The following is a 27,384-nucleotide window of genomic DNA, read 5'->3' as shown; positions in this document are numbered from 1 at the left end:
CAAAAAAAAAATTTTTTTTTTAGTCGAAATATACATTTTTAACAAAAGGGATATATGAAATCGGCCTGGAAATATAAGCTGTGTATCTACAAAAGTTCTTGAGGCACACGGGTACACGCAGCACTCCGGAGCGCAATTCCAAGGTGCACTCCCGGCAGTCTTCGTGGACAAAACTCTACTCTCTGCGCGGCCGCCGGCAAATGATCACGTCCGAACGACGTTTACACCCTGCAGATAAGAACTGTGACCTTTGGAACACGCCGGAAATCCTTGCGTCGATGCGCGGCAGCGATAACACGGTCCGTGAAAAAAGCAAAACTCAACGGCGGATACCTGTCGATGTTCTAGGGCGGTTTGCCGCACTTTCATCGTTCGTACTGAAGTCCGATGAATCGGAGTCGTCTTCCGAGTCTGTTCTGCTATGATCATCTGCAAATTCGAGCCCAGATGCGTCGGAATCCGTCGAAACTCGCCGTTTCCGTGGAGCGGACGCGCACGACGTAGATGCCAAACGACGAGCGCTCGTCACTCTGGCTATGCAGGCGCTTTAAAAATCCCCGTGCGGTGGAAAAGAGAAACAAATCCGAAACTGATAAAATAGTCTCTTTAACCCGCTTGATGGCTACTAGCTGTCTGAAGCGCTCGGAGAAGCGCCAAAATTCGAGCGAACTTGTATCATCGAAGATACTGTCGACAGGAATAGGCGCAGTCACGAAAGTGTTAACAAGCACTGTGTAAAGTGTGCACAGGTAAGCATGAACACATCTCTCTCGATGACCGTGGAAACTCGATGTCAAATACGAGCATGAGAGCAGGCCCCTCTAGACTTTATAGCATTACCTGCTAAGTATGACACAGGGTATAGGTCAGTGAAATTTGCAATTCTTCTGTCTTTCATCCATCTCAGCTGACATCCCCAAGAATGAACTATCAGTAACTTGCCCAGATTCATCTTCTATGTTTGGTGTTTGATTGCCATGTGTTCCCTCCCCTTATGTTTGCAGTGCTTGTGGAAGATGATGTCCTCGCTCGAGAACATTGTGGACGAGCTGAGCCTGGATATGGTCCTGTTGGACCTGCATCTGTTTCTGAAGGCGTACCGGGGTTCCTTCTGGGAGGGTCGGCCTTCAGACACACCGTTGCGCACAGTGCGCACTATCATCTACAAGCTGGTCGGGCTCAAAGGTCACAAGGTGGGCAACATTTATTGAACCCCAGGGTTGGAACAAACTTGTGACTGCATTGGTGCACACTAGCACATCACAAGTCTGTCTCGGCTAAAATGCCCCAAAATGCATGTTTATGTTTGCATTTTCTTATTTAAAGGTAGCTTGCTTTTTTCTAATGCTAACTGCTAACGTATGGGAGTTCTGAAATCTTTACAGATGTATGCCAATCCGAGCAACTCGTACAGTTAAGCTGTGTAAACAAGTTCTCACGCCTTTCGGAAGTCCTAGGAGTCAGGTTAACCACTGCCCGACATCTACCCAAGACATTGCAGATGGTTCACTGTATTTGGTACCTGCCACAGTAGCTTAGTGGCTATGGTGCTATGCTGCTGAGGTCGAGGTCGCAGGTTTGACCCTGGCTATGACAGTCGCATTTCGATGAGAGCAAAATGCAAAACTTTCGTGTACTTGAAATTAGATGCACATTATAAATCCCAGGTGGCTAAAATGAATTTAGTGTTGCCCCTGTGTGCACCTCAAAATGCCAGAATTTTTTTTACTATATCCGGTGCAATTCTTTCGCTATTAACTAAGTCTTTTCAATTGCTTCACTATATTCGAGCTTAGTACTTCTATACAGTGGAATCTCGTTGATGCGAACTTCACAGGAACCGGAAAATAAAGCGTGTCATCCGAAAAATCGTCCTGAAAAACCAACAGATGCAGCTGTATTCAGTGCTGGTATCCAACGCGGCTTTGGGGGCTGTATTGCGGGATGTTCTCTCGCCAACATTTACTGCCAACCACACTGCTGCATGAAAACTGCTTTGTCATTCAAGCTTTGCTGTATAATAATCTTCTTGTAACCAATGGCCCTTAATTAAAAGTAGTCTGCACTTCATGCTGGTATTATGCAGCAGCTGTCAATTTGGACTTCACAGTTGAGCTGACAGGGTATTTCATTTTTACAGCGATAGATCATATAGGCACTCTCCCACTGCATTCGCGCATTGCTGTAAGCATTTATAGTAGTCCCAGAAACTCAATCATTTGTTTTGTTCCAAGTACAAAAAACCTATCTTGCAATTTTCAATACGTTGTAACTGCAAAATTGGGCTATTTTGCTGCTGTTGAATGCTGAGAATGCATTCATTTGGCTGTAGTCACAATTCATTGTCCTGTTTATTTATTGTTGGATTATGATACTTAAACAAATAGCGACTGTATTCAACTTTACCAAAATTTGTCATTTTTTTGTAGTTCTTTATGGTGTGGTGATGCTAAGAACGAAGTCACAGGTTCTATTCCAGGCTGCAGTAGCCACATTTCAATGTCAGTAGAACACTAAAATGCTTGTGTACTTAAATTTAGGTGCACTTTCAACACTCCCAGCTGGTCAAAATTAATCCGGAGCCCCTCACTAGGGCATCTCTCGTAGCTAGCTGGTGTTTTGTATTGGTTCATTAAACTGCACAAATCTATCAATGAAAAACTTTGCAAGTGGCAGTAACCACTGTGGCCAGATGTCATGCTTGTGGCAATGGTACTGCAGAAACCTGTCGATTTTGACTGGCCCATTTGCTGCCAGAGATTTATTTCTGTATAGTAAAACCTCGTTAATTCGGAAAATCGGTTCATTCTGGCACGTCCTTTGGTCTCGGCAGGCATATGCGTTATTTAATGCATTGAAACTCTCGTTAGTTCAGACGTATTTGGCCACACATCAGTTAATTCGGACAACTCTCGTAGCTCGGCGAGCGCGGAGCGCCGCAAATGTGCGACGCAAACGAGCCATAGTGATGTTAGCGTCCATCGAAACGAAGCGACGGAGTTCGCATCGCCATAGCCATCAGTGGAAATCGTACGGGAATGACAGGAACGCCAGAACGCTTCGTGCCTATTTGAGCCTTTAAAGCTTTTATTCTTGCGTTTGCCGGTGCGTATAGCACCGCGTTGGCCTAGGCTTGTGCGAATATTTGATATTTTCGAATAGTTGAACAAATAATGCGCTATTCGATATTTGCTTCGATTCGAATTTTGTTATTCGGAAATTTGGAAGTACAGTGCAGTCCACATATAACGATACCACATATAACGATATATCGGTTATAACGATGAGTAGAGCTAAGAGTATCAACTTATGCATTGGGGCTATGAGAAAAAAAACCATATATAACGATATATTATTCACCGCTTATCAGATATAACGATTGAAATTTTGCTTCTGGGCGGTGTTTTTCATGCAGAATAATCGTGAAAATTGCGTTCCTACGTTGCCCTTAACCGAGACGGGGCGAAAAGTTTGCCTACGCGAGTTCGTATCTGCCGCCATTACCGCACAGCGCATCCCGCCCGCGCGCCGACTGCGAAAGCCACGGAGAGCATCGCAAATTGGTGCAGCGTGCACAAGATGGCGCCAGCTGCTTCGCCCCTGCGTCACCGGCGGTCGCGCGAGGAGAGGGCGGAAGAAAGGCGATAAGCGAAGGCAACGCTTCCTCTGGCGAGGGGCGCCTGCGCTCCCTGCCGCGCGCTCTCTCAACGGAAGCAGCGGCAGGTGCGCCCCTTGAGACGGAACTGATTTTGCAAGGGGCAAGGGGGGGGAGAAAGCGATAAGCAAGCGGCGCCCGCGCGACCTACGCTTCCTTTACAATCTCCCTCTCAGCGAGCGAGGCAATGCACCGCGGCAGAAGCGGGAGGTGCGCCGACAAAGCGCAAAGCTGCGTCTCTCGAGACGAAGCTGCAAATTTTGCAAGACTCGAAGTACGAGCTCGCGCAGTGGATGATATCGACGATTATGAAAACCGGGAGCGCCACGATCATGAAGGCTAGAAGCAGTGTCCATGCCGATCAACGGAAAAGGCGGGCTTCGTGCGCCACGACGAAACCCCCATGGGCGAAACCAACACGGTGGTGTCCGAACTCTGCGAGCACATCGCTACTGACGACGAAATAGGTGTTGCTTCGACGGAGGAGCTTCTGAGTGCAAATAGTGCTGTCTCGTTCTGCGAAGAGAACTCCGACGGGGCGATCGTTGTCGCGACGGACGGCGGCGTTGGGCGACGGAGGCGACAACAGCAGCAGTGACGACGAGATTGACAATGGCCAGTGTTTGACACCGACCCCGAGGTTCAACGAAAGTGCAACGTCGTCGATCGAGTAGCTCATTGAATTCATGCACGCCAAATTATAGCCGCCAGTGTTCGCGCAGCAGATGGACGCGATGCACACGGCGGTTGTGAATCCGAAACTTCCGCGAAAGCAAGTGCAGATTTCTATTTCAGCGTGCCTAACGATTGAGACGCTATTTAGAGGTATAAATAAAAGTTTTATTTTTCACGGCCTACTTTCTACGACGTCGACTTTTTTATCGCAAGTGGCAGTTTCGGTTTCGGGACTGCAAAGGTATATTCGGGATTTTTTTTTTTTTCGGCAGTCCAGATATAGCGATGATCGGTTATAACGATCGGATTTCTCGTTTTTCTCGATATCGTTATAAGTGGACTGCACTGTATTCGGCTCGAACGCATAGCCACACACAGCAGGGAGAAGGCGTTCTCGGAAGTTTCGGTTTTGGATTCAGTAATACCTTTCCCAATCCAAGCCAAGCCAGGAAAACAGAACTATACTCGGAACAAAGGCGTACAAAAACACATCTTGTCGGCGTGGCGGTGTGGTCGATTGCGTTTAGTGGGCGACTCTGTCTCTGCCACGGCGGCATTTGATCAATCTCAGCTGCCTTGGACCACTCTAGAGAGCACCATGGGGGACTTGCATGCGGCCAGCAATCCGATTTGGAACTTTTTTTGTTAAGATTCCACCGGGAACCGAAGCTCGATGTTTTAAATGCAAGGCCGTCCTGAACACCCCGACAAGTACGACAGCAACCCTAGCAGCGCATTTAAGGAGACACCCGGACTTGCACAAGGACTACCAAGAGAAGCGGGACACACGCGAAAGGCCATCCAAGCTCAAGGGGGCAAGCAAGGCAAGTGGTCAAAAACCATCCATAGCCAAGAGTTTCAAGCCGAAAATGAAAGCATCGGCCCCAAAAGCCCAACAGATGACAAAAATGATAGCTCGCTTCATAGCTCGTGGTATGCACCCCTACAACATTGTCGAAGAAACGGGTTTCCTCAACATGAAGTTTGCTATGCCGGATTATGCTGTGCCGTCTCTGACAACGTTCTCGAGAGCCATTATTCCAGACCTCTACGCATCAAGCAAAGAGAAGGTGAAAAAGAAGCTTGGGGACATTTTTGCAAGCGGAGTGGAGTCCCTTTGGAGTCGCGATGTCCAACCATCAGTTGGACATCGCGGGCAAATGACAGCTACGTTTGTGTAACTTGTCACATTCTGGACAGTGACTTCCTGCAACACGTGCATGCATTGGCTTGCACGGAGATGACGCTCTCGCACTGCAGCAAACCTGGAGCTATTTATCGCAGGTGTCATCAATGAGTGGGAACTTCCAGCCCACAATACTGTGCCGATCTTCGTCATTACAGATAATGGAAGGAACTTTACTTCTGCAGTTGCACGGTCATACTGGAATGGTGTGCAGTGTTTAGGACACACCCTTCAGTTGTGTCACTGATGCCACAAGAGAAGTGTCAGGGTTTTTGCAGCTCTTTGCTAAAGCCAGAGCGATTGTGGCTAGATACAGAGTGCCAAGGCCCGAGGACGGTTTCAGGAAATTCGGAGAAACATGCAGCTGGACCCTCATCGAGGTTATACAAGACGTCCCGATGCGATGGAACAGTGAGCATGCCATGATGGCCAGGCTCGTGAAGCTCCGTACAGTCACCACTGTAAGCTTTCAGAATCTGACGCAGTTCCAAACTTTAACACAAGTGAGTGGAAGCTTATGAATGCAGCAGTGCAAGTCTTGAAGGCACTTGACCATGCCACAACTGAACTGTCTGGGGACAGATATCCCATGCTGTCACAAGTCATTCCACTGTTGCAGTGTACCGAGGTGGTTCTAGCTGAACATGTTTCCGAAGGTGGTGAGGCAGCATTGCTTGCCTCAAACCTTTTGCGTAGCATTGAGACGAATTTCCCTGATATCAAGATGTCATGCCTTCCTACATTGGCAATGTTTGTCGATCCTAGATACAAAGATGTCTGTTATGCTGAACGACCCGCAAAGCAATGGCCGTTCACTCTACTCACAACGACAGCAGAAGAGACTGCCAGTCAATCAACATGGTACAGCAACAAGTGAGAACAGCACCTGCTCTACAGACCCATCGGGGGACTATGTGTGAAGTGCTTTTACACACTTCAGTTCGCGTGCACATCATCAGTCGAGCCGTACAATCTCGGATGAGGTTGCTGGGTACTTGAAGGCCCCCCTTCTTTCCCGGTCCGAAGACCCCCTTGTGTGGTGGAAAAGCAAGGGCAGCCACCTTTACCCAACCCTGGTTGCTGCTGCCCGTAGGTATCTTTCGATACCAGCCACCCAGACAAGAAGTGAAAGGCTTTTTTCCACTGCAGAAGCCATTGTAAGCTGCACAAGGGAGCACCTCAAACCCGAGCATGTGGAACAGCTAGTGTTTTTGCACGAAAATTTGTAGATTTTCGTAAATAATCAAGTTGTTTACTTTCCTTGAATAAATCCCAGACCTTAGCCCTCCACCGTTTTTTCTTGCTACTATTCGCTTTGAACCAAAAAAAGCACTACAGTAAAAGCTCGATGATACGAATCTCACGGGGTCACGAAAAATATTCGTATTAGCCGAAATTCGTATCATCGAAACACAATTAAAACTACTGTCGAATCTCGATAATTCGAACTCGAAGGGGCCCGAAAATTTGTTCGAATTAAAAGGACGTAATTTTGAAGTATTCGTGCACCATAGCACGATGCACGAACGGTGCGAGTCGTGAAATATCGCGGCGCGCAAGCGCATAGCAAGCGCAGGCCATGAAACTGCCCAGGCCGGCTAACGGTCGCTTCCCGATAATGAAGAAAACAAAGCTTCAGGGAGCGAGCGGGCGGCGCCTGCACACGGGTGCGCGCGGAGACCGTCGAAGGTGAGGGAGGAGGGCGGCAGGGAAGCCGATTTGGCCGCGTCAACTCCGCCTCTTCGGTGGCTCCCCTTGCCCTCCCTATTCAACTCCCTCGTAGCTCTCTCATCTTCGACTCCGTGCGCGCCCGCCGCCGTGCTGGCGCCAGCTTATTTTAGCCGCCCCCTGAAGTTTCGTTTTCTGCCGTTATCGAGAAGCGAGCGTTTGCGGGCGTGGCAGTTTCGTTGGCCCGACTGTGCCTCCGCCGCTGCTTTTCTCTGCGCTGCTGCCGCAGCGTGCAAGGTCAACATGTGACTAGAAAATAGAGAAGGGTTCACTGCCATTTCATCCACGTGGCTGAGACGTCGGCACTATTGTGTGCTAGAATACGGTTGTCTAGAACACTCTAGTCGGCACGTACACGCTTGTTCCGGCGCGATGCAGAAACGGCGACCTTGCAATTTGAGAGAGAGTGAAATTTCCGCCGCGGGTTTTTTTTTTCCGTTCCTTCGCGCGCGGCATTGAGGGGTCTCTCCTGCGGTGTCGGAGCAATGCCGGTCGGAGGCGCCGCCGCGTGATTTGGCGCGCTGCTAAGAGCATTGTCGGTGCGCGGTATGTTCGAAATAATCACGTTCGAATTCGCTTGCTTCGCGTTGACGTTGAACGAAAGCACGTTTTTCATGATAGTCTCGCTGTGCAACAATTGTGCTCAGTGTTGACGTTGCGAGGCCTAGCTCCTTAGCCAACTCCGTCCGCTTCCTCTTGGGATCCTCATCGACCTTTCGAAGAATGTCTAATTTCTCTTTAAAGGAGAGTGCTTTCCGCTTGCGAGACATAGCTCGCTGCGACTAGGCAAAATGGCGCAAACACGAAGAACGCGGCCCGAAGCGCAGCAGCCACTCCATCTGACGGCTCGCAGAAAAGGAGAAGTACAAAAGCGCCACCGCTTCAAACTCTTCGCCCCCAGTCGCGGAGTCCGCGCTGTCCGGCGCTGCGCCTCCGCACCAAAAGAGAAGGAGAGAAAGCGCGTGACTGCACGCTGTTCTCTTTCGCGGCCGTTGGCGGGGCGGCGTTTATTCGTATCAACCGACGCAGGCTGAAAATCGATTCGTAACAACCGTTCTCTAGCACGTTGCAAAGTAATCGGGCTCGGCCGGGACCACAGAAAAATTCGTATCATCCGGAAATTCGTATTAGCCGTGATCGTATCATCGAGCTTTTACTGTATTTGCACAAGCCTACTAGGGATGGGCAAATATTTGGTATTGTCGAATATTCGATCGAATAATTCTATATTCGTTATTCGCTTCGATTCGAATTCAGGTATTCGATATTTTGAAATGATTCGGCGCTCCCGCATAGGCAGCCAGAAGCCACGGACGGCCGGAACACATCTAGGAGGCTATGCTTCACATCATGGCTGCCATACATCAACCATAAATCTCGAAGGCTATACGTTTTTGCATTAAAGAGCCAGAATTATGCGACGCAAAAGAGCAGAAACGACGCTAGCGCACAACCGAAACGAAGCGGCGGAGTCCGCATCGCCATAGTCATCAGTGGAAATCGTACGTGAATGACAGCAACGACGGAACGCATCGTGCCTATTTGTGCCTTTATTGCGTTTACCGCCGCGCATAACAACGCGTTGGCCACGGGATTTCATAGTCACCATCCATGATTGCGTCAATAGCTGCCACAGTTTCTTCCGCAGCGGTTGCGGCAAAAAGTAGTTCCATTTTGACTCAATACACACGTCAGTCGCGTGCCTAAAATGCTGCGTAGTGGCCATCCATGATCGCATAGATAGCGACCGCGATTTTGTCTGCAGTTGTTGCAGCGACCGGTAGTTTCGTTCTGACTTGGTGCGTGCGTCGGCCGCGTGCCTTAAGCACCGCAATGTCGCCGTTCATAATCGCATCGATAGTGGCCGCGGTTGCGACAAACGGTTGTTTCGGTTTGACTCGGTGCAAAGCTGTCGAGGATGAAGAGCACCAGCTACATCGCGATGGACGTGCGATCTGTTGGGGGTCAGTTTACTGGCGAAAAAATTATCGGGATGTGTGCGTGGTAGTGCTAAGCGTGTCACAAATGATGGCGCGCACCGCGGCCGTGCTATGAAGGAAGTCGTGCGGCTTTGATCGCCGCTGCCAGAGCCAATCGGTTACGAGATGACGAGAATTGCAGCTTCCGCACTACTTTTGTGCAAAATAGCAAAAGGATTTGCTCAACCATCACACTAATACAATCATGCTGACGTAGTAAGCATTTGCTTATTGTTTTCTGGATACCCTGATAATTCGGCATTCGGTTAATTCGGACATTTTTTTTTTTTTCGGTCCCGTGAAATTCAAATTAACTAGGTTTTACTGTAATATGTGATATATACTACAGTTAAACCTGCTTATAACGAACCTCCATATAACGAATTCCTGGATATAACGAAGTTTTTCTATTCCCCACCGTTACTCCATAGAAGCACATGTATTTGAGACCTCTACGTAACGAGGTGGCAGCGGGAGACCCCCTTGATATAACGAACTTTCCCCTCCGACAACCTAGAGATTTCGCCCCAAATTTTGTCATTTTTGCGCGAGCAGCAACCGGAAGCACCTTCTCCGCCGCGACGGAATGCGAAGCGAGCGCACGTGTGCCTGCATGCGTGTGCGAGAGGCGGCCTGCATCCCTCGACCCGGCGATCTTGTCGCCGCGGGCGTGACCTTCCCCCTCGCTTCATTCAAACCTGATCCTGCCGCTTGCTGCAGTTGGCCTAGCTGGCACTCTCTCCTTTTCCAGTTGATGTTGCCGACGGACGCGCTGGTACAAGTTGTGACAGATCACACTCGAGCGCGGACACGCGCTGTCAAACGCTGGCGGCATGTGGAAGCGCCGCTGGAGAAGCGAGCGAAGTGACCTTCTTGCTCGTCTCTATCACTTCAACGCAAACTCAGCGTCGAGAACACACAGCACGCACAAAGCTACGAGCTGCCAACGCAGATCGCTTTCAAGATACGGCCCGCGCCACCACGCAGCACGCAGTTGATGCCAGAGTACAGTACAACGCCGCCCCGCTATCCCTCTCCCCTCGCTTCCTCGCCGGTGCCTCGAGCACAACGGAAGGCGTGCTTCCTCCCTGCTTTTCTTGCGCGCGAGAGATTTAGATGCGGTCGTTGGCTCCCTTCGCATGTTTTTACTCGCACGTACGGCGCGCGGCGACTGCGTTATTGCCCTTGGACTTTATACGGAATATCTATGAGCCAAAACCAATTTTAGGGCCACAACGGATCATAGACACCATCTTTATATAGCAAATACAGATCTCAAGGGTCATACTTTTGCTGGCGGAAACCGAAAATACGTCATAGTTGTCGCCCCCGGCACTTTGGGCGGCCAATGCCATCGTCAAGCCACCAAGCCAAGCGACATGAAGTCAAAATGGCCGCTAGGGCCGGCGAGGGGTGGCAGTTCGCAACGTATGATGCGGAAACGGTCCCACAGTTGCGACGCAACAGCGGGGTTACCAATGCATTGGGTTCTATGGGAGTTGTGCCGGGACCGGCCGAAAACAACGTAACAGCCGGGAAAACGCAGCCCCTGGGAACGTAACAGCGGGGTTCTACTGTAACACTATACGACGCTACGACGCCATCGTGACGCTCGCTCTTCGTTTCCGATGCCTCGCGCTTGTACAAAACGGCATGCGTCCACGCATCCGGTACCTGGTGTGACATTCCAAGGATGAGTGCTTCGACGAAAACGGAAAACAGGTGCGCGTTACAATTGAGGGCGCGTTAGAATCGAGTAAATATGGTAAGCGTTTCTTTTTCGAATTTTCGTGCAAGACCTGCGTATAACAAAATCCTCTTTATAACGAAGTTTTTGGGGAATTTGTCAATTTCGTTATATCCAGGTTTAACTGTATTCGACCGATTCGAAATTATTCGACCAAATCACTATTCGCTTCGAACCTCAAATTCACTATTTGCCCATCCCTACTTGATACCCTCGATAATTCGACATTCGATTAATTCGGACATTTTATTGTTCGGTCCCGTGAAATCCAAATTAACGAGGTTTTACTGTACTGGCATGACAGATGGTGAAGCAGTGCATTGCGTGCTCTGCTTGACTGTCGGTGTTTTCCCGCGAGCCGGCATATTTTGCATCCAAAAGAGCATGTGAAAATGATAAATCCATTGTTCGGCAACATTTGCTTGTCACGAAGGCCCCAGATACGTTAGTGCGATGCGCATGGAGTTTGTTCATTGGAAACTGCAGAACAATTGTGGTTCACTAAATTGCTGGGGAATATGCGTAGTGTTCGATAAAACTAAGATTAGGAAATGAGAAAAATTATATTCTGCATTTCGTTAAATTGAGGTTGGTTACATTAAGGATTACTGTAATTCAAGCCATGCATCACATTTTCAACTTGCTGTCACCAGTGTTTTATTAACATGGTGTGAAAAAAACTTCTTTTACACCACAATTTTGAAGTTCCTAAACTGTGCTTGGACTTAACATCTGCATCACTGCCTCCCAGCATTGCATTGTAGTAACCCCCTCAAAGTGTTTGTTGTACAGCATTACTGTAAAGACTAAAACTGTGCCCAAGTTTGTGTTAAGCACAGGCAGGCTAGTAAGCATCATTGCAGTAATAAAGAGAAGGTAATAAGAAAAAGATAGGGATAATTGGAGATTGCTGGGTGAGGCCAAGGCCTTCATCCTGCAGTGGCCAAAATCTGATAGTGATGAACAGGAAAAAGTGTGCATGCATCAGTTAGTGTTGTCTCGGAAACCGTAAAAGCTGTCTGTGGAATCCATCTAGTGAATCTCCGATTTAAAGCAACTGAAGTGGGCAGTTCAAAATAATGGCAACCATTCGTTTCACTATGCAGCTGCTGACATACGCAGAAATGGTGCCAGGCCAAGAGGAGTCTTCCCTTGTGAATACGATCACCAAGATGCTGAAGATGCACGCTCGAAAAAGTGCGGAGATCTCTGCCAACAGGGGTTTTTCCGACGACTCTCAGAACAAGGTATAGTTGCTAAGGGCAAACTGCTGATGTTTGTTTATGTACACTTCTAATGCAGCATGCTCCTCTCCGCTTTTGCTTCTGACTGTGTGGTTGGTCCAGCAGAGAGTTTTTGCTTAGCTCTGAGGGTACACAAACTTGGATATTGTTAACAGGGGACGTAATCTCAGACAATCACTTTAGGCGATACTATTGCTTTCATGTGACATAGTGCTCAATTAACCAATCAGCTCATCCGATTTTGAACCAACCAATAAGCAAACTGAAAGTGATATCGCCGAAAGTAATCTTTCGAGAATACGTCTTGAGATCTATGCTGTGTGAACCATGGGATTGTGCTTATTTTATCCAAGCAGTACTCTGCGCTTCAGGGAACCTAGAAACTTCCTTTAGAACACGGGGTTGTGGGAGGGTTGGAATGCGACCACTGATTTTACACTGAGCTTCAGCTGCATGTTAAAGGACCCCAAGTAGTCAAAACTAACCTGGAGCTTACCACTGTAGTGTTCCTCCTAACCTCCATGGGTTTGCTTTGATCTCTGTGTGGTTGATTTGGGCCATCGGACTCCATCAGTAAATCTAGCCTGATTTTAGTTTTTGTTTAATAGTTGTCTTACTTGGTGCAGCTAGAGGCTCGCATGAACTTTTTTTTTTTTTTCTCCCACTCGCCAATTTGTTCTACCAGAGCAACGATGAATCCGAGCAGAAGAGTGTTCACCAGCAGTTCAAGAATGTGATGCACAAGTTGAGCAGTGAAGACGACTTTGACGAGGTAGGCTTCACCGCCTTATCGCCGTCTTAGAAAACATTGACTGTGGCCAAACTCCCAAGAACTCTTTGGCATTCCATTTGTTTTTTTCTTTCTGTACTACGGACACTTGATGAAAGACTGTGCCTTGCCAAATGGTGCCTACTGTGATAGTAAGTGTTGTAAGATAGCATGCCTGCATTTTTTTTTTTTTACTTGTGGATTGCTGCGCAACCTGTCTCCCGTGTGGAACAGAAAGCATGTGACAATAACGCTCGACCCATTGTTTGTTGTGAAGGGTATGCAAGGGCAGAGTTGATGTGCCACATGGTGTAGTCGTACCACACCTGCTCAGTATTTCTTTTTAAGGGGGCCCAAGAACAACTTTTCAAAATGGCAGATAAGCTGCCGATCAACAGATCTTGCAGTTTCTTATATGAGCCAAATATTTCTCCCCGCTCACTTGTGTTTGCACCACGCTTGAATGTTCATTCACCCTCAGTCACATCCTTTGAGGCACCTGTAATTGCTGCAGTGCCCCACGAAGTATAAATATGTATTAGAACCTCATTATTGTAGCTCCACATGAACGTGGGTTAAGGTCCTATTTTAACTTTTATGTTTTTAGTAAATGACATTATATCAAATTCATTGTGGCATCTGGGGCCTCATTTTCATTGGAATGCGCGCTTCAGTCTTTTTCTCTTCTATTTCTAGAAAATAAGGTGCAAGTTGAAATATAGGTATGGTCGTAATTTTCGGCCCATACGTCATGTCTAAACTACGACTGGGCATCAACGGAAAGTTTTAACCTGATTCATCAATAGCTTTTAATCGATTAATGAATGGATTAACCGGATTTGTGCATTTATGTTCGTAAGCAGGGAAAGGAAACCCAGTGATTTGTTACAATACATACTAAAGTAAATTTATGTTGAGTGTCTCTCAGGTAATAATAAAGACTCTTCAATTTTGCAAGTACCGCACAGAGTTCAGGCTTTTGCTGGCGCCTATAACGGGGCCTGGAAACACTTTTTGAACCACTCTGCTTACGAGGCTCCAGTAAATATGTGAGCCAAATGTTACTGCACTGCATGCAGCAGGGAATTTACAATGTCGTGTCAAAAGCAGTGAAAGATTGCTTGCTCTTGCTTCCTCGGTGTCATCATGCTGCGTCATCACAAGCAGCTGGACCCACAACAGCTATTGGCTGGTATCGTGATCGCGAGGGCATTCTCAATAATAGTTATTGCTCATTTGCGTTAGACAAAGGAAAAACACATACACCTGCAATCTCAAAAAGACAGAAAAACCATTGCATATCTGCACTGTGCCTGTCTAAACACGTCAGCTGCACATTGCTGCGCCTGCTGCACATGGCCTCAAAGTAGAAAAGCATAGCGCCACGAGCCATCTCGCGTTCAACCTTTGGGCGTGGCCAGCACAGCATTGCTCCCTTGCGCCCCCTTGCCGTCTCCCCTGTGTAGCTTACAGCGCGCAGATGGAAATGAAAAGCGACAGAAAGCCACTGATCGGTCTAACTACCTCTAACTTCGCTTGTGCTTGAAGGATTTGAAACATTGCGGCAGGGGATTCATGAGGTGACATAATTTAATAGTAACGTCATTCTGTGATAAGTCGGAAAAGCGTTACAGGGCCCCTTTAATGCGTCAATTCGTCAACTCCTTTTGTCAAAAAGTCAAAGGAGGCAGTGTCTGTTTTCATTCTGTGCCACACCTCCTCGCACTCAAGCACCAAAGGAAAGTAAGATGCCTCTAGTTCTCCCCTTTTTTCTCGCTAAAAAAAAAATGTTGTGTGCACGTATGTTAGAGCAGACAAAGAGGAATAGAAACACTGAACATTTCAAGATTTTGTCACATGTGCCGCACGCATATTTGGCCACAGTTGGAACTCGTTCTCTTCCTTATTGTTCAGCAAGAGAAGCGGTGGCGTCAATGCCGGCGCTTGCCTGGTTTTGGTCATGTGAGCTTAAACGATTAATCACAATATTAAAAAAAAAATGTAGTGACTAGAGCGTTACCGTATAGACTCGTGTAAGGGCCACGCCTTTTTCACAATTTCGATGAAGTGCAGCCCTTGCATGGGACCAAATCTTTTGGTCAAAATAGTGCCAGCGCAGCCTTGACTTATGCACACCCCGGATGTACCATTGCATAAGAGGTCAACGCTGAGCTCTCACCATCTAGTAGCAACACACGGAACATACACAGCGTGCAAAAATTCACTGATGCACGCTTGCGGCATCAGGGCATGGAATGCGTTTTCGTCTCGATTGGAATGCTTTTTTTTTTTTTTCCAAAATTTTCGGTTGCCAAGTTGGGGGTGTTGCCCTTACGCGAGTGTGGCCCTTATACGAGCCTATATGGTTATTGATTAATCGGAAAGTTAATCTATCGATCACCCAGCCCTAATCTTAACCGTGAGACATGCTTTCGCTGGGTAGGAGCAATGCTACAACTACGCAACAGCGAACATTCATTGTGTGGGGCAAAGGGACATCACTTCTTTTGATATGTTCACCACTGTAGCAGCGAATGCACGAGCGCACGGAAGTTTGATTAGGTACTCAGTATACTTACACACAATATTTGGGGGAATATTGCAAGTTCAGTGGTATACAAGCACAATTTTATCCAACTCTTGTGGAAATGCAGGCTCTCTCTAAGGGCTGTAGTAGTACAAAATGAGCAAGCTTCATTTTAACAGAATCCACATAGTCTGAAATGCCATTGTACGCCTTAGTTAAAGAGAAACACTGGCTTGGCCATAGTTAGTCTAACTTCTTGAAGAAATTCTGCAACCGTGGTAGAAAGGTAGAGCACTAAGAAGATTGAAGCACTCGGAGAGTGCAGGACATGGTGATTGCAGGGAAATATTACATTTCTTTTTTTTTTTTTTTGTTAAGCTTAACTGCTAGGAAAGCCACTAGTGCCATTAGACCTCTAACTTTAGACAAGTCTCGTGAACATCACTGCTACGTTGCTCGCTACAAGTAACCTACCCTTTGTCTTGTATATTCCAGTATTGGATCACAAGGAAATGGTATATGTGAGCCAGTCTGCAAGAGAGAAACCTTAATGGTAACTGGAGAGGTTAGTCTCCAAGACTTGGCATGTTGCTCCAGGTGTAATAGACGAGAATAAAAGACAAAAACATACATGCACACACATGCTTCAAACGCACCAGCGCACACACACACTAGAATGTAGGCGACAGTGGTCACAATGAAATGAACAAAGTAGGAAGTGGAGGCGATGTGCCAGCGGCAATAAACCGTGTTGCCCATCATTATGCCTCTGGCATGCTGTGCGTCCTCATCGTATAGAACAAAATTGAAAAAAAAAAAAAAAGTGCAGCGGATAGGTTTTTAATGTATGTAAAGAATTCTCCATTTAAAAAATCGATATGAATGTTCCCTGTCTCCCAACACACTCAAATTATCTATTTGAGTTCACTATGCTGGAAGTTTCTTTATGTATTCAAAGGAATTACTTTTTGAATTAGTATTCCTATCTCTAAGCATAGCATTCTTTTGCCACACTGTTGCTTTGGTTTGCGAGACCTACAAGCTTCAAAAGCTTGTTTTGCCAGTTCTGCAACTGCATTCATTTGCTGCAGCTTGAGGTAGGCCAACTGAAAGCACATGCAAAATTCATCGATCGCACTTACTGTCACTTCGCTCATTTTAAATTGGTCATGGGGAAAAATTTTCTGAGCAAGCCTGCATTATCGTTTTTGATTTTGGTGAATTTTAAATGTTCGTTTTGTTAATAGCCAATGAACATTGTTTCTGTTATTAAAGCAACCTCATGGACCGATTTATTACTGTAACTGCATCCAGTGGAAAGCCAACACAGTAAGCACAGTAGCTCACACACTTTAAATCAGGCGTAGACATATCAAACATGTAGACATATCAAACATGCGATGTGTTAAATGTCCGGGCCGAAACTGTTCGCATGTCTCGCTGTTTGGAGCATTACCTTAGGCCTGTAAAGGCTTGTAGCTTCCAGTAACAGGAATAATGTAGTGGATCTTATGCATAGTAAGAACGTGTTTAATGCAGAAATATTATCATGGGAGCAAACTCGTGAAGTGTTCTATACTTTGCTTTGCTTCATTTTGATACACTGCCAAAAGCTGTTTTGGGGCCCCTTTAAATCTTATCTTCAGTGCATCTTTGAAGGTTCAGAATAGTTAAGATAGACCTTTTTTCTTCCTTTTTTCTTTCCCCCTAGCTCTGAACTTTAATGCATCACATACTGCACCTAGGCTAGGGTTTCGGAATAGTTAACCTTCTTCCCCGCAATTGTGTGTTCATGTTCTAGATCCTGAAAGCTCTTGTTGTAGAAAGTTGCGCGCATTACTCTTTTTTGTATTTAAAGGTTGCATTTACAAACTTGCTGTCTGGTTTTTATGGTCAGCTCTTTCATAGCCAATACATACATTTTTAGCTTAAACATTTTAGCAGAGTACGGGATGGCGCCACAAACAGCTGAGCTGTTGGCAATATTCTTGTGACTCTGTGCTCAACTAAACCAACAAACCTCGTTATTTCATTCTGTGGCTGTGTCCTCTTTTCCGCTGGCAGGAAGGTTGTAGCACCACGATGCGAAGTTTCTATGTGTTCCTCCATCAAGCAGTGTCGCACAATAGAAAACTAAAACGTTCCTTTGCATTTTAGTTTGAATCGAGCAGCATCTGGTAATATCTGATGATGCTATCTGTGCTGCTGTTGACACCTCTCCTGGCTTTCTACTTAAAGAGCCCCCAAGAACCCCTGACATTTTTTACACATTTCAAATATACACACGTACGAGTACAGAATACCTCCTTCATCTGTTTGCTTGTGCTTTCTCTTTTCTATTTGTGAGGTGGGTTGTCGGGCCTCTAACAACGTATTGTACACAAAACGGTCATCCAAGCCAACCACAGGTGTTAAAAATAATCCTGAGCTCTCCAGTACAGCATCCCTCATAGCCCACTGTGCAGTTCTAGGACAGTTAATTCCTCTGTAAAAGGTTGTGTTTCTGCCATGGAATCGTCTGGTGCATGTCTGAAGTGTTTTGTATATGATTAAGCCAAGGTAAACCTGTGTGAATGCTGCCCCATTTTGTGTTTCTCAAATATAGCATGTGGATGTATTTTGTTGAGTAAGAAGAGACCCACACTTTGATTTACAGAAGCATGTGCTTTGACTAATATTACTTGCGAGTTAATTTGTCGGCTGAATGGAAAATCTTTATTGGATTTCACCCCTGCATATGATTCACGCTTCTGATTACACCCCTCAGGAAAAATGGGGGCAATAAAATGAGCATATGATCAGTGAAAATAACAGCTTATAACAAAATGCAACAAATTTATTATATAGACAATCTGGAGAAACTGATGGCACAAAGCACAACTTAAGATACAGTTTTACTCTTCCCATCATTGCCTCTTTCGTTGCTGCTTTCTGCAAAATATTGACATCGCTCGGGCGCATGCAAAATGCCATAGAGGAGGGCACGGACATGTCAGCTTTCTTTCTGTTAGTTTTTATTGCTTTTATCATTTTAAGCCTTTTTAACCTGTCATGTTGTCTTTTGTCGTTCAATTTAATTACGAGTAACTTATTCTCCTCGCAAACTGATTTCTTTTTTTTTTCTTTTCTTTTGTAGACATTCTCAAGCAAAAAATGTAGGTTTGTGGCCTTACTGTGAATTTGTACACTGCATCAGTAGACACTTGTCTCTATGATTGTCAGTTCTTGTTTTTCTGCTGCCTAAAGCTATTATTGTAAGAGACTTGACTGTAGGACTCCTGTCTTGTGAGTGACACATCTTGCTAAGGTGGCAGGCAAGCTAGATTTGCTGACATACAAGTGTGCAATAATGCAGCTATATATATTTTTTTATTATTTATTGCATGCCTCTTGAGGTTGCGACTTTCAACGTCATTAGTAGCCAGACTGTTTTGTTTGTCTGCCTTGCATTTGCTGCTGAATGTTGCCATGCATGCATGAGCCTTTGCAAGGTGTTCACCCTAATTCGCATTCGCTGTAGCGGTAACAACTCGTGTGTACATTCTGTGCTTGTGAATAATAAACTTGTACACAGATTCTCTGGCTTGGTGGCTAATTGATTTGCATTTTGCATGAAATGCTACAGATACAGAAGTTTTAGCAAGTTTCACTGAAACACTAGTGGCAGCTTCAGGGTCACTTAAAGTGTATATTCGTCTGCTTCAGGTGATCCAACCGGGGCTGCTTGTAGAATTGCCATATCTGCTTTTGTTGTAAGGTTATGGGCTTTACTCTAGGCCTCTCTCTCTCAATTTTTGTAACAAATTTGGACACCTAAACAAGAAACTTGCTTCCAACAATAACAATAATATGACTTTTAAATTTAAACAAACGTCATTCAGTGGTTTCCTTAGGAGAGCACTTCATGAGTTAAAGTAGAGAAGATTCCTCTTAAAGAGTGCCTTGTTTACAGCACTGGACCAGAATGTTTGTCTTGACACGCAACATGTCATGCAGTCATTATGATTCTATTGCTAGCTATTTCCCAGGCTATGCTATGATATGCCAACCAACTTGCCCGTGGTAAACCGCCGACGATTTGTCAAACACTTGCACCATCACCAGCCGTGAACCTTTGCGAGGTGCTTGCTCCGGAGTGCTTGCTTTCTTCACTATGACCGGGTGCATAGCTCATGTTGCCAATGTGGCAGTCCAGCTACATTTGCCAATATGCATTCGTGCAGCCATATGGATCCAGCGATTCATGTAGCCTGCTTTGTCCAATATCATTGCAGTCATTTCCTTGGTTTGACAAGGCAGCGTTTCTCTACACATATTTATTGTGGAGGCCTAAGTACAAGTATAGAGAAGTCTATCTGACAAGTTGTGGTCCTCCACGGTACAACTAGTGCTTATCTAGGTGGTTTTACATTCGCTGTTCTACAGGATGCACCATTATAAAAGGGAACACCCAGTTGGTGCTCGAGATAAGATTACTGCAAAAGTATGACCTTGCACCTCGTTTGAAAATATTTGTGAAGTGCTACTTGCTCTCCTGTCAAAGATGCTGCATCTGTGCAACCTTTTTTTTTTGTTTTGGTGCATAAAGGACAATTCATGTTCTTAAAATCAGATCAAGCGTCTCCATTTACATTGGTTCCTGCAATACATGTGACCTGTTCAGAGACCAGCGAAATTCATTTTGCATGGCGATTACTTGTATCGGTTATGTGTCGACTTCAGTTGCAGTTTGAAAAACTTGTTTCACGTTTGTTTTCATTAGCATTGAAACACTGGTGAAATTAACCTGCACGCTAGTGATGCCTGATCTTCTCAACTGCTGAAGTTTGGTTGTTGAAAAGAGGATTGCAGTGGTCTGGGGTTATAATGTGGCATAATTTGAGTACATTGGGGTGGAATGCTTCCTTTCTTTTTTTTCTTTTCAGGCACATTTGCTTGGCATGTAAAATGGACACACAGTTGTGCGATACAAGGGCAGTAGCCATAGTAGACATACAACCTTGAATAGTTATCAGGTCCATTGTCTGCTGTGGCGTTTATCCACTGGATAAATGCTGCAGGCTTGTCAGTGCCTTTTCAGTGACCCTTCTGAGCATACGTAGCTTATGGTAGCTAGGTTATAATCGCTGAAGCAATGGGCTATAAATGTCAGCTAGTGTTCCCAAATTTGATTTCTACTGTAGCTCTCTGATAGTATGGATAGTATGGACACCTGTACTGCCAGATGTTGTTCCTCTAGTAAGTCTTCACGGTAAAGATCTCCCTAGATGTCCATTTCAGTTTGCATTATTTTAAATGGTCTTGGCAAACACATATCCTCATCAAGGCTGCTTAAATGGCTTCAAGCAATTCTTATGCTGTCAGCCACTCTCCAAGTGCGATATTCAATGCATAACCTAGCAGAGCCCAGGAGAATGTTTGTCCTGTATGCTACTGTCATCGGAAATGCAAAAGTACTTGCGAGAGCAGGGACCCAATGTGGCCACTAGGTGGCTGCAGCATTCTGCTGCCGAGCACGAAGTCACGGTATCGATTCCAATGCGTAAGTCCACTTTCTGGTGGGAGCAAGATGCAGGAATGCTCAGTTTAGGAGCACGTTTTAAGAACCTCATGGAGTTAAATTCGGAGTTCTCCGCTATGGCATCTCTAGTACCTCATGCGTTGCTTTGGGATGGTAGACCCTATAATTTGGGGGTTTACCTCAATTCTTTTAATAGCTGTTGCATCCGAATGTGTCAATTGATCCCTGCTAGCTGTCTTGGCTTTCTCGTATCTTGCTCTGCATTCACCAGGCAATGACCTGGCCAACAAGGCATACTGTCACGTTATGGTGACAGTGAAGAACGACACACTGCCTAGAGTGAAAGTTAGAAATCTAACTCCTTATTTGGCGAGCTTGTGCCCAGAAAAGCGAGCAAATGTTAAAAATTGTGGCTACAGCAAGCACAATCATCGGTTGTCAAATCTGAACTGATGCTTAAATTGATCCACTATTTATTCACAGATCGCTGTGCATTTCAGAGTGATCTCTGGTGCTCGCATACATTCAAGAATGTACAAAACTATTTGTGTTGAGCACACAATCTGATTAGAAAAGACTCTATGCCATAGAATAGGCAACATGAAATTTGGGATACAGCAGGGCGCATCATGTGTCGAGCAATAACTTTCTAACAGTGATTAATCTGATGAAAAGTGGTTGCCGGCAAAATGTGAGTACATGTGACACTAATTATGGTGAGCAACATTCATAAAAACGAGAACTTGAAGATATGTCTCACTTTGCATTGGCAGCACTGTTGGAATGTTTCATGACTTCTCTGCCAGAGTTTTATTTGCTCTCCTTTTCCAGCACATTCAGGTACTGCACCGGCTGTGTAAGAAGAATCCAGGCTTCAATGTGGACCAGCTTTTCCGCGGCTTACCACCCCACCTCCGCGAGCTAGTGCGAACACGGCTAAACGAACTTGAAAAGCAACCTCCAGGCTCCAATGTAGCTCATGTTCTTCCTCTTCGCATGAACGATACCAATCGCCACAGCTACTCTAGTAAGCAAAATGTTCAGTTCTTTTGTACCTGCTTGCAGCCAATGTGCAGCTGCTGCTAATGCATACTGTAGCAGCTTTAAAGACCTTCCTTTCCATGCAGCCAATGTTGCAAGCACCTTTGTTTGTTGTGATCTGAAAGCAGATGGTACATCTCATTCATGTGCTTGCATTTAAGCCACAGCACTACCCTAGTAGGCTAGTAGTAGCTAGTAGTAGGCCATGGCAAACTGTACATGGGAGCGAGACCATGACTGCCATGAGCATTGAGCTGCAGCAGTGTGAACTGACACCACACATTTGTAAATTGTGCATGGCGTTCAAGAATCATAATCACCTTTAAGATGCAAAAATGTCCTTGCTGAAATTGCCTTTGAAATCCATTCCTCATTGTTGCTTAAGGTACCATAATAAATGCATTAAGTCCAAGCCAGAATCAGCTGAAATGCACTTTATGTGATTGCCACTTCATTGTATGTTGTCTCTTCAGTTGCACGGGCTGTTGGCCTACATGTGTGACATTGTAGCTCCAAGCACATGGCATTGTGAGACAGTGTTGAAGTGATGCAACATATCTATATTAAGTTGCACTTCAACGAAGCCCTACATAAGCTTTGCACTGGCAAAGCCATCATGCGTAATGATATTGCAGCACATTTTTGTGTAGCACAGTAGCAGTGCTTAAATAATTTAGTGCTGGCTAGGTCTGAAGGTGTGTGCTGTCTTAGTGGTGGGAATTCTGCGCCAATCAACACCAACTGAAATTGGTTGCCCCATACTGCTCCAAAAAAAAGCCTTTTCTATCTAAATCGCACCATTGCTGCTCCATGACATACTTTCAATGGTGCGAAAGTTGGGGAGCTACCACGCTATACTATACAAAGTGTAGCGCCACTGTATTTATTGACTGCATTCGTTCATGCCTTGAGACCAAACTACCTAAAACACCATTCACCTGAATAAATTATGGACGTCAAGACCAAAACTGATTAGATATCAGAAGATAAATACCCCAGTTATTAAATATTCTTGAGGAGGAAATTCATTTTTTATGCACCTCAATTAAAGCATTATGTAAAAGCTTTTCTGCTAAATTATGACATTTCCTGTAATTAAATATGCTCCCTGAACTTATAACCCTGATAGAAATAACTAAATTAGGTGACGTAAGTGTTTTTTGTTTTGTTTTTTGCATTTCAAGTTTGTCAGAGCTATAATTTCATGTGAATGATCTATGCATGCAACGTGCATAAAAAAGTGTTACAAAATGGGTGCGCAATGTAAATGTACCTGTATGTCTAACATCAACAGGAGCAAGCGCCTCTATTGGGACACGCACACCCTTAGCTCTTGCTAGAAAGCAATAATATCTTTTGAAAGACTTTATCACATGAAAATGATGTAATGGCTTTCATTAGCCTCCCTTTATTGTTCGTTAAATTGCGCGTTTTTTAGCAGCATAGCCGGGAACATGTAGTTTAGTGTAAGCTCACCACTGCCATAGTCGCCTGCAATAGTGAATCACTTATTTTTTTCCTAGTTCGTGTTAGGAAATAATTATGTAAACTAAGAACACTAAATTTTGTTTCTCGTGAGCAGGTGCAAGGTTTCCATGAAAGACCACACAAACACAGGAGTAGGTGCTCCAAAAGTAGATTTTGCCTGCTTCATTGGCTGCTCCAAGATGCTGAAAGGCATTCCTGCCACTGTCCTCTTTGTATTTCATTATTCCTCTCTCTCTCACAATGCTACATGTTAAAATGTACTGGTAGCTATGAAAAGCTCTTGCGAATTCAATCAGCTTGGACTCGTATTCAAGATAGTGTCCGTCTTGATTTTGATTTCAATGTGCACATGGCTGGCAAACAGTTTTGTGTGCAGTTTTTAATTTCTTATACTATGTCGTTTGCTGTTTGTGAGTAGACAAGTTGTCATGCTGCAGTTTTCGTTAATCATGCAATGTTTTCTGCACTTTTTTTCCCAGGTAGTCCTCGGAAAGGAGACTTGTCGAAGCTGCCCAAAGACTACATCCACTGGAATCGAAAACAGTGGGCAACTCGTCTTAATGCAGTCTTGGATCAGCTGAATGTCAAGGGACACTTCAGTAACGATGACTATCCGTCAGCAGAAGACATCCCCGACGTTAGTCACTTCTTCCTCTACTAGTAATAACACTGCGCGTACGCGTGTTGCAAATGTTCTTTTACAACAGTATTTAGAGGCCATGGTCATGTCAATAGTATTTTGGCATACCGAATGTTTCAGCAAGTGCTCTCTGCCATTGTTTAGAAAATAAGAGCATTCTCTCTGTGTTGGTCTCTTGTTTCCTGCTAAGTGGGCATGCCTCAATCACTGACAGCTTCAATTCTGCAGTTGCAATATTTGTGCCAGAGCTGCTGTTAAAGAAAACTTAATAAAAATTAGGAATGTGTGAATTTCACTAATTGGACAGTCATTAAATAAACACTTGTTATTTTATGTTTGCCTAACTATAAAGACAATAACCATTACTGTAACAGCTAGGTCCGAATGTATGTATGCGGCAGCAAAACTCCGGATACTACTTGGCACATCCTAATGGAATGCAAAGGGATTCTCCCAGTGAAACCCATGCGTAACGTACACCTACCAGAATCACTTGGATTTAAAGTGGACGGAAACATAAACCGGTCAGCAGTTGAGATAAGAAAGACATTTAGGGTATTGGGGGAAAAAAAAAGAAGGGAAGAGATTGATACGACCGGATCTATTACAGGCATAGGTAGCGCGGTACAAGATACTAGATGGAGGGAGAACTTTTGAGGAGGAGAAGAAAGATTAAGGAGATTGTAGTCTCCGGGTTCTCTCAAGCCGCCTTTATGTGTAAGGCTTAGGCTTGACGGCCAACTCCCTTTTGCTTGCCTTGTACGGCCGGGCTTCGGCAGTACCAGGACAAGCAGAAACACAACAACACACGATAGAATAACAAGCACAACAATGTTTATTGCTCCAGGGGATTCGCGTGGAAGCAGGCTAGGTTCGACCGCGACGTTTGCCGGGGTCGATAGTGGTCGAACAATAGCAGGGCACGACAAAGGATGGGAACGAGATGTTTACCTGTAGCGTCCTTTGTCGTGGCTCGCAGTCTTCTCTCGTTACCAGCGTTCGCCAGCCACGCCGATCTCGACCGCCCCGCCTTGTTCTTGGCTCGGTCCAATGGGCGCGGGGCTCCGCGGCCATGTGACGGTCTATGTATGTGACCGGTTCGAAGGGAGGGGTTGGGGTCGCCACTGGGAAGCCGCCTGGCCTTCCCGCGCGGGAGAACCGTGCACAGAGCGTCTGCTCTACGGGCGTCTCGTGGCACGCCTCTGGACATGCGGAATTGTCGGTTTCCATAATTCCCACAAGATGTATACAAAATGAAAAACATGTGCAGCATACCTGATTAACTGAAGCAGGCTATGTGACTATTTGTCAGTGCTCCATTTCAAAGGAGATGCCAATAAATCATCATCACATGACATTTTCTGTCTTTTCATTAAATAAAGGTTGAACCCTCTAAACCCTAGAAAAAATACAATCGCCAAAGCACCCTAAATAATTTTTTATACTTTTCTTGCTAAGCAGCCTCCGTGTCCACGAGGTGGATGCATCATCATTTAAGACTTCATCACACAATGGGTCGCTCCATTTCTGCAATTGCTCTGACTGCCACAGTCTGAGATCAGCCAGAAGAAATTTGCACAGCACTCCTGTTTATTTATTTTTATTTATTTTTTTTATTGGTCATGTCATCATACTTAGCCTTAATGCTATGCAATGTCAACCAAATTTTTGTGTCATGATCTCACGATTACGTTAATGATGCCATGTGCAGCATTTTGAGACCAACTTTAGTATACTTGCAAAGTGGCATCTTTTTATGTGCAAGGAATGTGTGCTAGCGTCTCTTCAACTTCGACAGCATGTCAGTACTCCTTTAGCAGTCTGCACCTGCCCTGTTCTTTATCCTTTGTTGCTGAAACATAAAAGTTATTTGGTCCTCTTGCAGATATTCAGTGAACCCCTGCATGTTCACGAGGCAAGATATCAGCAAATGGTGCAGCGGTCGGAAGACCTGGCAAAAACGGCACAGCAGATCATCGCCGACTTCAGGAATCGTGGTAGAAGTCGGGAGGACTCTCACTGCTGAGCAGCAGGGCAGTTTGGATGTTTGTTTAGCAAACGGCGAGCCATTGGCTTGCACCATGCATTTGACGAATTGCATCCCGTGTAAATAAATGTGGAAATTAATGTGATTAGTAGCACCCCTTAGGCTTCATGAATGTGCTTTTAGTTTATCTGCTTTTAAATGTGCTTTTATTGATGCGAATAAATTATTCCACCAAGAAAGGGCTCTTTCTTGTTTGTTTTTTTTTCTTTTAAGAGTATTAAATAGGATGTGGCTATTGGCGTGCCCACCCCCCACCCTTTTTTTTTTTTTTTCAGTCCGCCATCTTGAAACCTTTTCATGGCACAGGGGACATTAGCAGGAGCTTCGCTCTCCTGCAGCTTGAGTGTCTGGTGCACATCGAGCTTTGTGCTGATGTGAGAGCAAGTTCCCACTGATGCTGAAAAAGCTAGGATTTGTGGGGCACAGGAGTCTTCACCCCACAAGGCCTCTAGTTGTAGAGAAGCCATGCATTCACGCAGGGTGTCACCTGTCAAGTAAAGAACAAAGCACTGTTATATCAGGGGCGTAGTCGGGAGGAGAGTGCAGAGGGACACAGCAGGCATGTGCCCCTCTCCAAACTTTATTTGTACCACATGATACCTGCCATGAAACGACTTGGGACAACACCCACCTGCCCCCCTCCCACGATCAAGTGCGAGTCCCCCTGAAAAAAATATCTCGCTACGTCACCGATGAATATGGCATGCGTGCCTTTGCGGTTAAATGCATGCAGTGTTTGCGTTGAGCTTTTCAGACGCCAGCTTATGTAAACACTTGTGCACAGCGCACATCCGTAGATTGGTGGCCGGCTGCGCCTACAAGGCCACCAGAGCTCTGGATCTGCCAGTTGTCCACATGGTATATGCTTCAGAAGTGCACACTGCACATGTACTTGTGGAAATGGAGACATTTAATTCCGCAGTCATCCCCACAGAAGTGGCCACACCATGTGCATATTCCAGTCCCCCCCCCCCCTCCCTTTTTTTTTCGACGATAGATCGCCGAGCGTTTAACCCATTGCGCCACAAACACATTTGCAGAGAGCTACACAGACGCGCCTTATATATCTAACACTCCTCCGTGTACCCGCGCTCTTGCTCTTGGCGGTGCCGCCGCCTACGAGCAGAAAAGAGAAGT

The 27,384-nt window shown here is 45.5% G+C and overlaps 1 protein-coding gene across 2 annotated transcripts in view; it reads left to right on the top strand.

Annotated features, from left to right (window-relative positions):
• Positions 1–26,426, top strand: part of LOC119450244 (cytoskeleton-associated protein 5-like) — a 101,314-nt gene extending 74,888 nt beyond the window's left edge. For both annotated transcript variants that reach the window (XM_049665730.1, XM_037713631.2), the window contains exons 27-32: positions 1,005–1,193; positions 12,077–12,217; positions 12,900–12,986; positions 21,863–22,058; positions 24,040–24,197; positions 26,086–26,426. In XM_049665730.1, the coding sequence (XP_049521687.1) occupies positions 1,005–1,193; positions 12,077–12,217; positions 12,900–12,986; positions 21,863–22,058; positions 24,040–24,197; positions 26,086–26,226 (912 nt within the window). In that variant the 3' untranslated portion in view covers positions 26,227–26,426. The remainder of the gene's footprint in view (positions 1–1,004; positions 1,194–12,076; positions 12,218–12,899; positions 12,987–21,862; positions 22,059–24,039; positions 24,198–26,085) is intronic.
• The last annotated feature ends 958 nt before the right edge of the window (positions 26,427–27,384 follow it).

The sequence above is a fragment of the Dermacentor silvarum genome, chromosome 4, assembly GCF_013339745.2.
Source record: "Dermacentor silvarum isolate Dsil-2018 chromosome 4, BIME_Dsil_1.4, whole genome shotgun sequence".
Classification (NCBI taxonomy): Eukaryota; Metazoa; Arthropoda; class Arachnida; order Ixodida; family Ixodidae; genus Dermacentor; species Dermacentor silvarum.
This window is presented reverse-complemented; position numbering and strand designations above follow the sequence as displayed.